The 17,007-nt window shown below is 37.1% G+C and overlaps 3 protein-coding genes across 3 annotated transcripts; 1 reads left to right on the top strand and 2 right to left on the bottom strand.

Annotated features, from left to right (window-relative positions):
- Positions 1 to 1,583: 1,583 nt before the first annotated feature.
- Positions 1,584 to 5,429, bottom strand: LOC124411229 (haloacid dehalogenase-like hydrolase domain-containing 5). Its single transcript, XM_046890226.1, has 3 exons — positions 5,163 to 5,429; positions 3,552 to 4,369; positions 1,584 to 2,542 (listed from the first exon to the last, which is right to left on the bottom strand). The coding sequence occupies exons 1-3, from the start codon at positions 5,220 to 5,222 to the stop codon at positions 2,230 to 2,232; spliced, it is 1,191 nt and encodes a 396-aa protein (XP_046746182.1). The 5' UTR covers positions 5,223 to 5,429; the 3' UTR covers positions 1,584 to 2,229.
- A 2,123-nt stretch (positions 5,430 to 7,552) lies between these two features.
- On the top strand, positions 7,553 to 13,010 carry LOC124411156 (GPI ethanolamine phosphate transferase 2-like). The gene is made up of 14 exons (XM_046890095.1): positions 7,553 to 7,760; positions 8,097 to 8,259; positions 8,359 to 8,557; positions 8,646 to 8,855; positions 8,981 to 9,169; positions 9,311 to 9,653; positions 10,094 to 10,293; positions 10,389 to 10,631; positions 10,706 to 10,887; positions 11,143 to 11,321; positions 11,404 to 11,557; positions 11,639 to 11,939; positions 12,075 to 12,241; positions 12,325 to 13,010. The coding sequence occupies exons 1-14, from the start codon at positions 7,733 to 7,735 to the stop codon at positions 12,551 to 12,553; spliced, it is 2,787 nt and encodes a 928-aa protein (XP_046746051.1). The 5' UTR covers positions 7,553 to 7,732; the 3' UTR covers positions 12,554 to 13,010.
- On the bottom strand, positions 12,690 to 17,002 carry LOC124411441 (GPI ethanolamine phosphate transferase 2-like). Its single transcript, XM_046890540.1, has 9 exons — positions 16,748 to 17,002; positions 16,418 to 16,616; positions 16,127 to 16,336; positions 14,688 to 14,936; positions 14,183 to 14,609; positions 13,927 to 14,089; positions 13,525 to 13,819; positions 13,265 to 13,434; positions 12,690 to 12,939 (listed from the first exon to the last, which is right to left on the bottom strand). Exons 1-9 carry the CDS (start codon positions 16,894 to 16,896, stop codon positions 12,690 to 12,692), a joined length of 2,112 nt encoding a protein of 703 aa, XP_046746496.1. The 5' UTR covers positions 16,897 to 17,002.
- Positions 17,003 to 17,007: the final 5 nt, after the last annotated feature.

Here is a 17,007-nt window from a genome sequence, read left to right as displayed (position 1 = left end):
TAATCTAATTTATCCCCCTCCCCCCTCCCCCCCCCCCCTCCCCACAAAGTCTAGAATTAAAAAACATACATAAATGGATTTTGTTAAAAAAAAATCAAACCTTCCCAGCCCAGAGATTTAATAATTCCTAGCAAAATAGAACAAAGAATAAAATAAAAAAGGTTCTTTATACTAATTAAAATTTGTACACTATAGTGAATCATTAATAAGTTTTGGAATATTTATTATTTAACGCACATGATAATATACAATAATTTCTGCAATCTAATGAGTTGCATGATTTTTTTTTTTTTTTTTTGTTTTTTTTTACAATTTTACAATTATTCTCAAATTTGCAAATACGCGATGAATATTCATACACATTTTATTTCGGTATATTTAATGTAAATAATAATAAAATTGCATCAACTTCGTGTATACCTATAATGTATATCTATATTGAAGTACTTGAACGTACATATGTACAAACGTTTTGGAGAAACGTATAGTATATGAAATATGAGAATACTTCTGTTTTAATTCCGTCCTATGCCGACGATTGAAATATATGTATATATTATGGAACGACGATACTTTAATATTTGAACTTTAAACACAATGCTGTATCCGTTTGATGCCAGACTATTTTTCATTTTGTAAGTGGAAAAATTGTTAATTATTGTTAACTAATTGACTATTATTTAGGATTTATCAATTTTATATCCTACCGAGCACTGATATTTATCTGAGTATTAAATTATCATATTTTTACCACCTCAACAATGTAACGTTAAAAGTTGAAGGATTTTATGCAATTTTTCTTTTTTGATATTTAAAAAGTATTCACAGATCATATTTCAATTTGTATTTCATGATTAAAATTGCTAATCTAGTTAGGTTTTCAAATTATGCTTGAATATATCTTTTAATGATAAGTTTTTATCGTTTCTTATTTGTTTTCTTAAGATTCATTCGTTTCTGTATTCTTATTATTATTTTTCATTCTTCAGACTACAAAACATATCCAGCTAAATATTTTTCTACGAACAACACAGGCGTGCTGTCATATCGATTTTACCCTACCGCTTTAGTTTGATCGTAACTTTTTTATTATTATTCATATTACTACCACTAACATTATCATTATCATCATCATCATCATCATCATTATTATTAATGTATAAACAGCCAACATTATTATAGCACACATATCGACATTACGAAGTCGTTTAATTCAGCTTTGGTCAGTCTTACATCGATATACGAGCAGAGTTACCCTCTCATTAGCATTTCAGTTCATTCATAATTTATATGTATAAATTTAGGATTTAGTAAAATTTTGAATAATGTTTGTAATAACATATGGACTTTACACTTTGATCAAAATTATTATTCTCGCACGGAGACTTTACAGTTTGTTGTCATTATTTCCGAGTCGTCGTTCGAGCAGGTGATTTTCTGCTCTTTATATTTATCTTAGAATAAAATTATAACGATCTTTTTTATTTTAATGGCCATAAAATATTGCTTGTTAATCACAATAAATAATCACGAAACTATTATTATATGGCTAATGGCTATTAATTAATCCTCTTTGTCTCGCATAATGTTTAATTTGTAAACCGTCGCTCGCTTTTACTCCAATTTATCATATCAAAATTCTTTACTAAAATTAAATCTAGGAACGTACTATTATGCTTTGACTAAGTTTCATTTATGTACACATTGTACAAGTGTACGTATAACATTTATATATAACATAACGCCGATACAAGTTATGCATGCATTCGATAGACCTGAAATTTGAGAAAAAAAAATGAGTAACAAATTAGGGTTGATTTCGCACATAACGTAAGATCCTTGCGAATCTAGCATAAACTGATGAAAAAGTCTGGCCAAAATAAAACTGTCTTAGACATATTTTATGTTAAAACAAGGCTTCCAAGTAAACAATGATTTGAACAATAATTTCTATCTCTAATTTGAATGTTATTCCAGTAATTTTTAGATAGTATTGCCAACAATGCGAATGCCATGCATATTGAAGCTTCGTGCCTCGCACCTAATATTTATGACAGTATTTACATGACTCAATTGATTCGTATCAAAGAATCATGCAACATTTCAAATCCTAAATTCCGGTTACTACCAAAATCGTAATTGTGCACTCCGTTGGATCGCAGGCAAAATTTTCTCCGTCGAAATTTGCAAAGTCTCTGGAAATTAGACGCTAAAATTTTAACCACCAGATCAATCAAACTTTTCTTCTTTGAAGGCCAAGTCGATCGCGCACTCTACGTCGTTAACTATGAACGCAGGTTTGCACAGCGCATCTTCGACCGGTAAAAAATCTCTGGGACTGTGTTCGGATATAAACTCGGAATCTCGTTTGTGTACTCCGGTTTCGACAAGAATACTTATACAAGCTTTAGCACAACGCTTCAGACCGTTGTTGCCTATCAGCTTCTCCATGCTACGCGACTTACTGCCTTTTCCATTTGCATAACGAGCCAGGTACTTGTCGTATAAATTCGCCCCAAAAACATCCGTGTTTATGTTGTCGCTGTAAAAAAGTGAAAATCACTGCGTTATTATTATCATTATTAATGTTGGAATTATTTTTTCCCCCTAAATTTTAACGAATTATCCAAAACCTGTACATGCATTTGAGAATATCTTTATTTCCTCAGACAATCTTTAATGAGTGTCTATTTGAAGTGGTGCGGTATTGTTATCTCGATGGTTTGATGATTAATACGATAGTTTGATTAGAGAAAAATATTAAACAGTTATGAATTGTAATTATTATACATACAACGCGTGGCAAAGATATATGAAGCGGATAGTTTGCCCGGTCAGAGTTTCATTTGCAAATGAAGAAAACATGCTTTGTTTTGAACGTATAGAAAAACAGGCGACCTTCGAACAGCTGTAAAGATATTGATACTTGAACCACTCGAAATGATTCTACTCTCTAGATAAGCTGCAGTTTCCTATTCTCAAAGGTCGATTATTATTGACTATGGTCAGTTTTGTATGGTAAATAAACCTGGATATGTTTTTATTATCCTGATAAGATAACACGGATGAAAGAACCTTGCGGTGATTCTATTTTAGCAATCATTCTGTATGCTCGAGTAAAAATAAACAAGACTCCTTACTCCACCCAGTGGCTAATGGTTCGACAGAAACCTTTGACATTGAAATAGATAATAGAGAAACATCGCGTTGTTGTCTTGCGCAATCAATTTCATCAGAAGCAACAAATGACGCAACAGACTATCCAACTTGGGATGTTTTTGAAAAACATATCGAAGTTAGTAACGTTATTTCGGATTTTGGAATTGTTTGATATTCAGTAAACCGTAATTAAACAAAACGCACTCATATTTCGAAATCTTAGTTCCTTAAATCTCGTAAAATTAAGAAAATAATGACTTTTTTCCCAACGTTTCGTCACGACAACGTTATTAATTTAAACCTCGTTTTTAAAAACAACTCTCATCCACCTTCAAGCATTTAATAATGGGTTTTTGAAAATAGACGGATATAGGAACAAGAAGCTGACTCACCCGACGGCGTATATCGTTTCAATGTTGTGATTGATTCCGATACTTTTGGCATGATTTAGTATCATGCGATTGGCGTGGTGGTAAGTTACTTCGCTCGGCTTGCCAACTAGCGCGGTATAGACCATATTTTTACCGGTAACTTTTTTGTACAGATTTTCAAGACATAATAAAAAGGCACCGTGACCGTATCTCGGTATCGGAGCCTCCGCCACCCACAGAAGATCCATATTGCAGGCCAGTATTGGGATATGTGGATGAGGAACGGCCGGAGGTGAAGCAACGGGCATTCCGTCGGTCAGCAAAAGGTCTACCATCAATTGTAAAGAAGTTTCCCAAGCCTTAGGCTCTCCGAACATGACGATACCCTCTATTCTCGGAAAGTCTGGATCTATCGGACCGCAGCGTGGATTTCTTTTGGACAAGTCTACGTAATCTAGCGAAGGAAAGTTCTTGGCAAGCTCGTCGATCGTTACTGTTTTCTTGAATCCTAGTTCATTGGCTATATCTTTGACTGGACCTTGACCTGATATTAAAAATTGTTTTTCATGAAATTGTTTAAACATCTGCAACGGCGAGTGTGCCATCACCACCTGCTCCTCTTTCACTTGGTAACCAATCCATTTGGACAAGTCTTTCGCTTTCTGACTGCGCAGTGCGTTCCCGCTGTTTGTAACAAATACCGTCGGCACTCGGAATTTGCCATCTGAATCTCTTAGACGGTCAAAGGCTTTTGGCACGGGAGGCAGAACCGTTTTACCGCGAACTATGACCCCATCAATGTCAAAGAGTAGACCAAACTTTGGCTTTGTACTTAAATGCTGAAAGATTAAAGGTAGATGGTTGAAAAAATTGAAGACGTCAAGACGTACTTTTTAATTTCAACTTATTGCACAATTTAACATGGCAACCATGCAAACCTAGATCTTTTCGACTGATTCCAACTGATTATGTATGATTTGCAGATAACAGTATGATTAGAATATTAAATGATCAGCGACTTCAGACTTGGATAGCTTTTCTTGATTAAATGAATCTTTGATATCCAAAAAACTTATCTATATACTGATACCTAGCGATTTAAAAAATACGCACATTACATATGAGAAGCAATTCAAATTATCGTGAGAAATTTTCGTTGCATAAGAAACTGTTTTAATCAGAAAACCAAACTCTCTGTGGTATTTCAGCTACAGCATTACGCTTGAATGAATAGCTCATAAGAAATTTCTTCTAGGCATCGATCAGGTATCTGACTGTAAAAGAAATTATTCAGCGGAGCTTTCTGAACCTCATTTGAGATGTAGAATTGGAACAGTGAACAGGATGATTTTTTGGTAATTTATAAGAGCGCTAAGAGGTGCGAAAATAATTTGTCAACATAAAGTGCGTGGTGTGTGAATTAGAAGTGAAAAAAGTTAGAATACGCTAACCTTGGCTTGTTATTTTTAACCACTAGACATTACCCTGAGGTCACGATTATTGAGCAACGTGAATAATAGTGAACGTAAAACTATGAATGCGCTATGAGTGTTCAATCACGTTCGTTCAATGAAGTACAAACAGGAATAATGCAATTTCTAACAATAATGACAAAGAAAAAATCACACTTACCCTAATCCCATGAAATCTGTTCACTTCTGGTAGTCGTTTCAATAAGCTGACGATTGTCATTTTACTTAATAAGTTACTGTTCAACGTGTATGTAATCAACTGCTTCACTTTGTTGCTATATTTAATTTTATTCGATTTTTTTAACACCTAAATACTTGATTTACATGCAACACAACGTACGTACGAAACGGCGTACATGGTGCTGTACTGACCCTTTTAAACGGTCTCTGGTGTGTGGATTGCAATTGTTATTATGCGCCACTTGAACCAGAGGTTAGGTTAGTTAGAGTTAAGCTAGGTTAGGTTAGGTTAGGTTAGTAGCTTATGTATGCCGAAGAGATACACTGCGATATACATGGATGCTTACCGAATTGCCTTAGCACGCGGGCTTAGGCGTAAATTTGAATTCTCCAAAGACTTTCGATCGAATAAAATACGGTAGAACGTCGATTATCCGAACTAATTGGGGGACATAAGTGCTCGGAAAACCAGTTTATTCCGATAATCGAACTATATACTTTTATTTAAATGAAATTATTATAAAAACCATATTTATAATAATTTTAATTACTTTTATCGCAACTTATCTTCAAAAATAGACAGCCTTGTAATGAAATTACAATGTCATTGAATACAGGTAGAATTGAAACTAAAGCTCGGTCTACAATGAACACATACATTCCCGTTCTCGTTCCCGTGGAAGTTGAGCTATACGAAACCTATAGTACCGTCTACCGTGACCGTCTACAATGAAATGCGCACGCAGCGCACTCGTTACTAGAAATTCCGTATATTTCAACTTTGTACGGGAACTGAAACGGGAACGTATGCGTCGATTGTAGACCGAGTTTAAGAAAATAATGTTACCGCCAACACGTCTTTTTCGCAGACTCGACAATCATGTAAAAAACTTCGCAGTAGTCGAAAACTGTCAAACATTTGTAGAAAATTGGTGACCGAAGTTTTTTCCCACTTCATTCTGGATGTATTTCACCATTTTTAAACTTTCTGGAGTCACCACTGAGGTGCGCGTTGAAATTATTTAATCTCATCCGTCCACTTTTTGCCTTTTATTCACCTTATTTCTTCGTTTTCGGGCACATTTCGTTTTTTATTTTATTATTTACGACTATCTATGGCTCCTACCGGGTCTTAATCTGCTTTTCATTCAGTTTAGCATTTTTATTCATCGGAGAATGGCCAAATAACACTCGCGAGCTTCGTGTTGGGCGTGTGGAACACATTATAAACCACCGTTTATTTAACAGAATGAGAACTATGAACTCATGACTGTGCGGAAGAAGGAAAAAAAAAAAACTAAACTTTAATTAACAGAACTTTTCAAAAGGAGATTCAATTTACAATATTTCTTGGGTACGTCAATTTAATTCAAGATTTGCTTATTGACTAAATCTTCATTCCTCTTTTTAAAAAAAGCTACCCTTTGAAATAATAAAAGCCCACCACGGTAACTCTGCTCTTTCGTCATCCTCGACATATAGGTATACATATATAAGTATATTGTAATGATGAAATTTAATAGAATTTAGTGTTGGGTGCTATATGTGTTCACGATAATATGAAATTAATCATTCTTTCTGCGAGATATCTTTTTTTTTTTTTAATATTTCGAAATACACGATAATTTCGGCTTGGGTACGATAATTTTACGCCCTTGGTACGATCAGCGCTACCTTTCAGGCGTTAGGGACCCGGCTATCTATTATGTAACTTTTGACATCCTCAATTTCCCACCATCCAAGCATTCTGATTGGCTTGCAAAGCTTGGTCAACCAATCAGAGTGATTGGACGGTGGACAATGTGAAAATGTGAAATGGTACATTGTATAACAAGGAGGCAAAGACCGTTGCCTCCATGTTATACACGATACTTTATATAACAAGAGTATGTTACGCGGTTTTTCGCGCAGCACCAAATTGAGGTTAGGGTCGCGAAATGTGAGATCAGTTCGCTGCGTTTGTCGCGTCAGCGCCTGACACAGCCTGAGAGCCGTACAGAAATGACCAACTTTGACTCCTAGGCGTCAAAAGCGGTCGTTTCAGTACTCCGCGCATGCGCAATTCGCAGACTCACTCGACCGGCGTAGAAACGGGTACTTTGTGTACCGAAAACACCTAAGAAAAACCGCGTGAAAAATACTCGCGTTATATAAAGTTACATGATAGATAGCCTAATTGTAGATGATCCTTTACGGTTGCAGGATTGTGCATGGTTAATCAATGCAATTACTGCCAATTACCAATAATCCGAAATTTCTGAATGATTCTAGCTAATCGGCGCCTCTGTTATCCAAGATTGACGTGTTTCGTCGAATTCAACACCTTCACTTCCTTCTTGATTGGAATTGACCATGTGACATATAATTTATATTTTAAATGTAGATTCCGAACCTTAGACCATACAGAATGGTCTAAGTTCCTAACCCCTTTAAAAATAACAAAAAAAAAAATACCGACTGTGAACTTAGACCAATTGTGAATATCAGGAATAAACAATTAAGCGAAGCGACACTGAACTGAATCAACAGTGAGCCATCATTTTCAACAGAATGACGCCCCATGAACGGAGCAAAAGAGGTTAGCTCGTTATTGCGATTTTCGTCTGCTCTCAAACCTTGAATAATCAACTTTGCCATTGATATAAATTCTCAATCAAATAACCAATCGTTTTTACTGTGTTTGCGCCACACTTTCGTTCAAAAATCAAAACTTGGCCACCGATTTAGGAATAACCGGCGCATACTGGTCTTTGGAAATCATTCAAAACCTTCAAAAATTATCATTATTATTATTGCCGTATACTTACCTCCATACCATCACGAATAATTACCGAATAAACAAATTCTGTGCAAAAATTTCACTGTATTTTATCACCCAAAAATTCGCAATCTCTGAATCGCTGTATTTTTCCAGATGGACCGTCCCGATCTTCCTTCCACTGTTGTACCTTGCTCTATGCGATGTTTGTCACCCTGTTCTCCGCTCTCTTATTCCTATACGGTTTTTTCCCACTGAAACTTCAGGATGCTGGTATCGCAAGCTTCAAGGATATTCCAAATCATGTTGAACATATCAGGTGCGCAATTATTGGTGACAGAAATTGTTCTCTTCCTTTATTTTGCTGCCAGATTCTCACCAACTTAATGTGAGCTGCAATTTAAACCCCTCTCTCTAGAGTGAACAATGAGCTGTTATACAAACCTGTGATAAACAAGTTAATTTTCATGGTGATCGACGGACTGAGGTGGGATTTTGTTGCTGGACCCATCGGACAAGCCGGTATGCCGATCACACGAAGCTTGATACAAAACGACTCGGCGTGTCTTCTTCAAACTAAAGTCGGTTCTCCTACGGTTACCATGCCCAGGATAAAGGTATCAGCGTCAGATCGCAATTTCCTTGCTGATAGAAAGTGGCAAAACTCAGTTACGACAAAACATAAATGACTTGTCAAATTTTCAGGCCATAACAACAGGAACTGCGCCAACATTTGTGGATGTGGTACTCAATTTTGGCAGTACAAGCATATCGGGTGACAGTCTTTTATTGCAGGCCAAAAACCATGGCCATAAATTAGTATTCTTTGGAGACGATACCTGGCTAAGGTTGTTTCCTGGTATATTTGACCGGCATGACGGAACTACGTCGTTCTTTGTCACAGACTATACAGAGGTGAAGACAAATCAGTTGTTGACATGATTATTTCATGTGTGTGTTAAATACTTTTGTTGGTCAAGAAAATTGGACTGTCTTCACTTTTCTGAATTTCTTGAAGCATAGATTTCAATTAAATTCAGGTAGACGATAACGTGACCCGCCACATTGACGGCGAGTTGAATAAAGACGATTGGTCCATTATGGTGCTGCACTATCTTGGATTGGATCATATCGGGCACATAGGAGGGCCTCAAAGTCCGCTGATAAAACCAAAATTAAGAGAAATGGATGAGATAATAGGTAGAATTAATGCCAAAGTCGTGCACTGGGTACGTCTTCATAAGTAATCGAATCTTTGGAGCTAATCACTTCATCTTTGTATATCACAATTTCGCTGCAAAGTTTCCTGGGGCTGATACTGTTCGATACTTATGCTGGTATTGTTTTTTAATTGATAGATGATATTTTAGCACTCCAAGAATGAGCCTGCGTTATTTATCGTTTGCGGAGATCACGGGATGAAAGATTCGGGTGGTCATGGTGGAAACACACCTCAGGAAACCCTGGTACCTTTTGTAGCGATCGGCGCATCGTGTCCTGAAAACGATAATCAGCCCGTTCAGATAGATCAGATAGACATAAGTAGTACTCTTGCGGTGATGCTGGGCATTCCAATACCGGCGTCGAGCCTAGGAAGTATCTCGTTGAATGTCTTGAGAGAACTGTCTACTTCAAGAAAGCTCTTCAGCCTTTACTACAATGCAAAACAAGTTTTCAATCACTTCAAAAGGCTTACTGGATTCAAAGCGACTGGTAAGACACGTTGAAATCATTTCTTCTTCATGTGCTGTAACCTGAAACTAAATGTGTCCTAAAATTAAGGGCATGTCGGGATAACTTTGATCCTTACTTGATTCTTACTCCTCTGAATGTGGTTCGAGTATTGGTATTGTGCCCGTTCAAGTTTTTGAATACTTATTGAGTAGAGAAGAGTAAAAAATCGTTGGAAGTTGATCAGATCTTGTTTAATGCAGATTCAATTTTTCAGTATGATGAAAGAAAATGACAATGAAATGGAAACTGAAAAATTTGCTCAATTAGGTGAAGGATCAGCTGTGAACGTTGCTTATACTTTTTTACATTTATATCAAATTATTACATAGGCGCTAGTAACGGCTTTTTTCTTATATCTCGTGTTTCTGTCCAATAACTCTGTTTCACTAAAAACTTGACTAAATGAAAGCTTATCGCAGGAGCTTATGAAAAATATTCAAATGCCATAAAGTTACACACAGCCTGGCTGGAAACGAATGGACTCACAAACGAAACCGTGGATGAAATCGTATTTTCATATACGGCTGCTCTTAGGGGGATGCGAAATAAACTTACCAGCAGCATGACCAAATATGACCTTCACGTTATGACAATCGCAATGTTTTTTATGTTTCATGTGAGTGTTTCACGAAAAAAATAACTATCATCACCAATGACAAAACAGTTATATTATTCCTAAAAAGTTTCTTCTAATTTTCATACAACGACCAGGCACTGTATATTATAACGAATACACAGCAAGATTCGAATGTTATTCTTAGAAAGATATACGGCTTTTTGATAATCAACGTAATTCTTTGGATATCAGTCGATTACTTATTGCAAGGCTCAAGCGAGTCGTTACTTTTGTCGAACGACACAAACAGTAACTTAATTCTCACTGTCATTGTTGTGATATTATTTGGAAACTGTTACTTGTGCACAAAACGCAAGCTCTCTGCTGATTATTTGATAAAGGTGAGGAAGTTCATTCTCTTGAGATAATCAATGTGATAATATCTCGAATTGAACAGCTTTGCATGAACTTTTAGATTCTCAAAAGTAAAGGAACTGCACAGTGTCTATTGACAATGGGTACCATCATCCATGCCTTGAGCTTCATTAGCAGTAGCTTTATCGAGGAGGAACACCGTACCTGGTACTTTTTTTGGACAACGTTCTGTATTCTATTGCTGTACAACATCGTTAAATCTCTCGTTGCACAATCGCCAAGGTAACGTATACAGGCTCGTATTATTGAATAGAGTCTATATCTGCGCAGATAGTAAACTAGCTAATTATTAAATTGCAACAAGAGGTTTTTGACGTTTTTGATCTTCTGAAATACCTATCTATTCGCGCATTTCACAGTCCGTACACTGACTTACAAAATAGACTTGATTTCCACATCTTGGAATGTAATTCGTCCAAAATATTCTTCACTTAAAAATAAGCGTAATGATTGATGCAAATTTGATTTCAACCGCAGATATTTTTACGGACATTCTCTCCAAGTGAATATTTCTATACAACTGTTCCTGTGTTTATCGGCTCACGCGGTACTCAGGCAGCTGAACAGCACCGGAGATATGTACGCCCACCTGCCCGATATCGCCGATTGGCTTCAGCAAGAAAGCAAAATATACATGTCAACCCTGCTAATTTCTGGTAATCATTTGTTCGGTACAAAAACGTTCTTTTACCAACTCCTAGCATCAAGTATAATTATATTTTTGGCAAATAATTTTAGCTCTTTCAATGCTCGTTTGGATCGGACACATCCATGAGGAATTAAAATATAAAAAGTACTCATTGGCACTGTACGTTGCTCTTGCTGTTTGCGTGTATCTTCGGCACATGGGAACAGAAGCAGTATTGAGGATTCCGTTCTATCCAGCCTCCAAGTGAGCGAGTCTTCTTAGATCGTTGTTTTTCATTAAGTGAAAAATAGGGAAACGCAACGGTGATAATTATTCATTTTATAGGGGAATCGTCGAGGTGCAATTTTTCTGGTGCTCGATGCTGGTCTTTTTGACCTGCAGTGTGTTTAGACTGGGGAGCAAAATACAGGAAAAAAGGAATCATTTTTTGTCCCTACTTCTGCGGTTCGTCTTAGAATCCTGGGTCATGGCTTCGACAATGTTGCACAGACCGTATAACGTCGTATTGTTGCCAATTCAGATATTGTTCAGTATTGTGATACACGCTGCGTTGAGGGGCAATAAAAATCGTAATATAATTACCCACATCTTTTACTGGCTGGGCAACGTGTTCTACTTTTATCAGGTAAACAAGACTATAAAAGTTAGGTTGAATTCCTTGTATTTTTTATGCCTGAAAACTGCAAAACTCATGCGTCACTCGCCCTTTGAAATCACTAATGAAAAAAATAGTATATTCACTTTTCTCTTCTTATTACAGGGTAACTCCAATAATCTATCCACTATTGACATTGCTGCGGGCTACGTGGGAGTGGAATCGTACAATATTTACATTACGGGACTTTTTCTAGTCATCAATACATATTCTGCGCCAGTTCTGGCCTATCTCACACTCCTATACGTCGTCGCATGTGAAAATAAAAATCCGTGAGTACCTGTTTGGCCATGAAAATTCAACGTGTTTTGTTCGTATACGTCGCATATATTCACGTATGTTTCCTTTTTTTCAGAAAATCGCTGGACGATGTGCTTGAGATAAATAGAATGTACGCAGTGTTTCGATTACTCCCGTTAGCTGTGTACACAATAGTAGTCAGTATTCACAGATACCATTTATTTATTTGGACCGTATTCTCGCCGAAACTTTTATACGAGGCGATGTACTGCATGGTAATGTATATTGTAATGTTAACAATGAACGCGACTTTTATTTTACATGACAAAATTAACGAGTACTAGCCCATTGTGAACAATATTTATATCTTTAAATATATTTATATTTAATGCCTGACGAACAATTTCGGAAGACTTTTAGTGTTATTAAGTAGCTTGAATTACGCCTCTGTTATCGTTGATCGCAACCGTTACATCAACTCTATGTGGATTCTGTAGAAGGGATGCGTAGCTTTACACTTAGGTCATGAAATAGCCCGGTAACTTGAACACTCATCATGACTGAGACAATCAGAAAAGTGTAAACTACTTCGTAGAGAAGCTTTGGACTCAAAATACTCCACAACCACTTGTTGTGACGATGCACCAACATTCCCAGGAGGTATACCGCTATCAGAAAAAAACGGCAGTATCCAAAAATCATGTTTACCTCCGATATTCCCTGCGACACGCTGTGAAAGGATACAATTTTTTCATCATCACTTTACTTCTATAATTCAACTTTGTTAGTCTGTGATTTGTAGGAAAGAAAATTCTTTGTTGCAACATCTCCGTATTGCAAAATTTACCAAAATAGCAATTTGTTGATTAAGAAATGAAGCCAATTCAGAGCTCTGAGGGCCAAAGACAATGAATTACCTGATACGATGAATAAAGGAATATTTTCCTAAGATGACTCGAACTTTCTTTTTATTACGAGTTAATAGCAAGACGGTAAAACATCGCCTTTATGTAAATAACACAAAGGGCCGAAGTATAAAATATTCTATTACGCACCTTGTCTTGGAATTGTTAGTCAGCATTCCGTGGATGCAAATGAGGTACGATAGAACAGGAGCAGAAAAAGTATTTATGACCAGAAGTACTCCATACATCAAAGTGCACATCTTTTTTGAAAATAACAGTCCAGTAGCCATATCGATGCTGTCAAGGCTGTACGTGTATCCCTGAGTGAAATATCGTCAGATTAACATTCTCGGTAAAGCATAAATGTAGAAATAATGTCAACGAGTGATTCATGTTAGCCGGTAACTCGCCTGATGGTGAAAAAACAAATGGCCCAGCCATACGTGCGAAAAAATCGAACATTGATTGTGCTTTTTGAAAACATCACTTATTGCCTGGCCAAATAACATCTCCACAGATATCAGCAGCACTTTGTGAGAGCGACTAAGTAAGGCTGCGAAACATGCCCAGCACGTTATCGCTGCTGCGATCAGCTGTCTGCTACTCGACATTCCTTTGTAACAGGTTTTTATTGTACAGAATCCAATTCCATACCCCATAATAGATATCCAAGTCAACCAAAAAAACATCATTTCCAGTCCGCCTCTAAAAATAATTTTCTTTTTTATCTCATTCCATTTTACATCATTAAGTGGATACTATTCGGCACAGTCTATGGATTGTTAAGCAAATTCAATTAATAGGAACCTCACTCTGATTCTGGATAATTCGGGAGAATCACATTCCCGCGAGCAGCATTTAATACGTATATTGAACAGCATATAAACCCGAGCAGGATGCGTGTAATGAATTTATCGACTGTAGATGTAAAGGGCTCGTAATAAATGCTGCAAGTAAATGCCAGCAGCACAAGACCTGCGTCATTAATTGCATATACTTTTCATTAATTATTTGTTTCTCAGACAAAGTAATGGTGAAGTTCTATTGATATGTTTCAATGGCGAGTACCTAAAATCAAACAAACAGATGTGCACAAGCGATTATCGCCATGCGACACCCAATTTTCTACCGCTGTGTAGGCCATGATTGTTCTGTGCATGATTAATATGGAAAAAACTACAGGGACAATTTCTTGTTTAACATTTTGCGCTTCGTTCAAGAACTCGTGATTGGTTTCAGGAGTTTTGCTTTGATATACTTTTCCAATGTGCTTGTAGATGATGAAAAAACACATAGAAGTCCAAAGAAAAAACCAAACCCATTTTTCTTGCTTTATGTAACTCAGTTCGAGCAAACTTGCAGCGTGAACAATTGTTCCTGACACAAGAAGTACCAGCAGCGAGTTCATGTTCGTTTGCTTCGACGTGGCCAATTGAACTCTTGACGATATCGTATTTATCGACTCTTTGGAATTCTCCGCCACTTCTGCACTAGCCTAGATTATTAATCGAACGAAGCAGTAACAGGACAATTAAAAGCGTATGGGAATCAATTTTGCAAAAGCACTACTCACGGAGAATAATCTCGTCAAAAAGCTCTTCTGCGTAGCCATAATGTAAGAGTTGCAACACATGAGCACTGTAACATTTGCAATGATAAAACCCTTTGCACTAGTCATGTAAATGAACGATGTGCCTCGCTTAGACATTCCCGTTGCCAGTACCCAAGTCAGTACCATCAGATTTGTTATGAATATGACAAAAAAGTTGAATTTTCTATTCGCAGTGTTTTCGTCCATTTGATTTACAAGAATAATCACAGCCTGCAATACAGTAACTATAATATCATTTGATTCCAGTCTGATTCAAAGCTAACAAAAGTACATCGCTGTTACCTCAAATATCAACACAAATGCCAAATATTGAATGGGTACATCTGAGGTGTTTAAAAAATCGTTTATACGCTTCGACAAGTATTCAGTCGTTTTGATGTACAAAATTCTTATTGTATTTCGTAACTGGAATTGACTGCGCAAATTTACACTTCTCAGGTACCGTCCATGCTGGTTAATCGCATTTTCAAAAAGCACATAAGCAGCTGATCGGAAAGGTGAATAAAATAAACATTAAATCTTGGAAGTGATTTTACAATCGTTATAGACGTCAAAAAGTTCCTCACGATCGTCAGCATATTTGATGCCCAATTTTGAAGTCAAGTTCATCAGTCTGGCAGTGTTATAATGCAACGCGTACAACAATTTTTCGTCGGTCAAATCATTCAAGAAGACAGAATTTAGACACCCGTAACTGGATGATGGTATTGGAAGGCCGGTTAGGACTGCAAGTGTTGGCGCCAGATCAACTTCGCCCATAAGTTTCAAAGGACTGTGCAAATACGATAAATCATGTGAACCAATTGTATCGTTAAGTCGAGTTTTTCATACCCAGAACTTCGACAATGCGCTCCGATCACAATGTAGGGAGCAAGTGTTCCAGGATTTTCATTCGCATCTGAAGGCACGTTAAGCATTCCCATGCCTGTATCTCCAACGATTACGATCCTGTAGTTACTTTTCTGTAATTGAATGGAAATGGGACTTCACTTGAACAACTGCGTTCGAAATGAAAGCAAAAATGAAGTTGCAAAGTGGTGATTAAGGAGAGACGAAAGTACTTGAGCACTCAGCCTTGAGTGGGTAAACTTGATGGCAGCATCTAGTTCTCGCAACTTCATTGAGACTTGTTCTAAGTTTGAATTGCGATTGAAACTCAAAGACTTGAGTCCCAAGTAGTGAAGCAAGAGCCAATTCCAATCGTTTTCATTCACCTCGGCACTCAAAGTTTTAGTCACATTGGCGTCAGTCTAGCAAAAAAATTTAAGCGACTGTTGCTATTCAATGTTAATTATAATACGAGTAAAGAATATGCCTGATCTTAAGGCTCATCTTTCAAGATCGTCTCATTGATCTATAATAAACTAGAATCCGCCTAAAAATCATTTCCCAACTTTCACCTCAGAGTAGTCAAAAATCTTTAGAGTATCGATCGTTTTGGCACGGAGAAAAGAGTCTGGAAATAGTTGTTTCCAGGTTTCAACTCCATGCAATATAAGATGAAACTTGTTATCCACTGCCTGCCGAAAGATGCTGTCCATTTTCAATTCTTCCGCGCTCAACGGAAGGATCGATTCAATGAACGAGGATCTCGTACCAGTCGCGAGAGCCTAAAAAAAATTGCAAATCAACGATTACTCTTCCTACAGTTACAATTCCATCCAGTTACTAGAGATTCAACCGATTCAAACTTTAATCTTTTGAATGGTTGTCGTCGGTGGCGGCACGTTGCATGGAACAAGACATGCGTCTCCCCGAGCAATGAGTCCTGTAACGTGAGGTAGATTCTGCCTGATCTTATAATCAGTGAAAAAGTCAATGCTCAAAGAGTCTATGACTATTATAACCAGCTTTTGGACATCTGAATGGTAGATGCGTTCTGGGTCGACACTGAAAGAGGAAAACGCTGTTAGTAAAATGACAATATTTATTAATCGGATGATCCAATCGTTTCAGATTTAGCTGATCTATCTTTAGACGACACAGAAAGAATGAATTTTAAAGCATCAGGGTATAGTAACCTTGAGCCGTCGATTTTTGTTGGTAGATCTTGACGGCTAGCTGCGTCGATCTGTGATGAAAATACCGGCACATATCCATAAAGAAAGATGCACAGCGCTATCGTTCCGGAGAATATCGCGTAGAGAAACACGCATTTTTCGTTCAACATTTTGCTGTAATAGGATTGTCGAACGGGGCTATTTAAAACTATATCTATTACCTGCGGTTGCTTTTAGGTAATATTACCTGACAGATTATACGATCGGTATATCTGATTGAC

The sequence above is a fragment of the Diprion similis genome, chromosome 10, assembly GCF_021155765.1.
Source record: "Diprion similis isolate iyDipSimi1 chromosome 10, iyDipSimi1.1, whole genome shotgun sequence".
Taxonomy (NCBI): Eukaryota; Metazoa; Arthropoda; class Insecta; order Hymenoptera; family Diprionidae; genus Diprion; species Diprion similis.
This window is presented reverse-complemented; position numbering and strand designations above follow the sequence as displayed.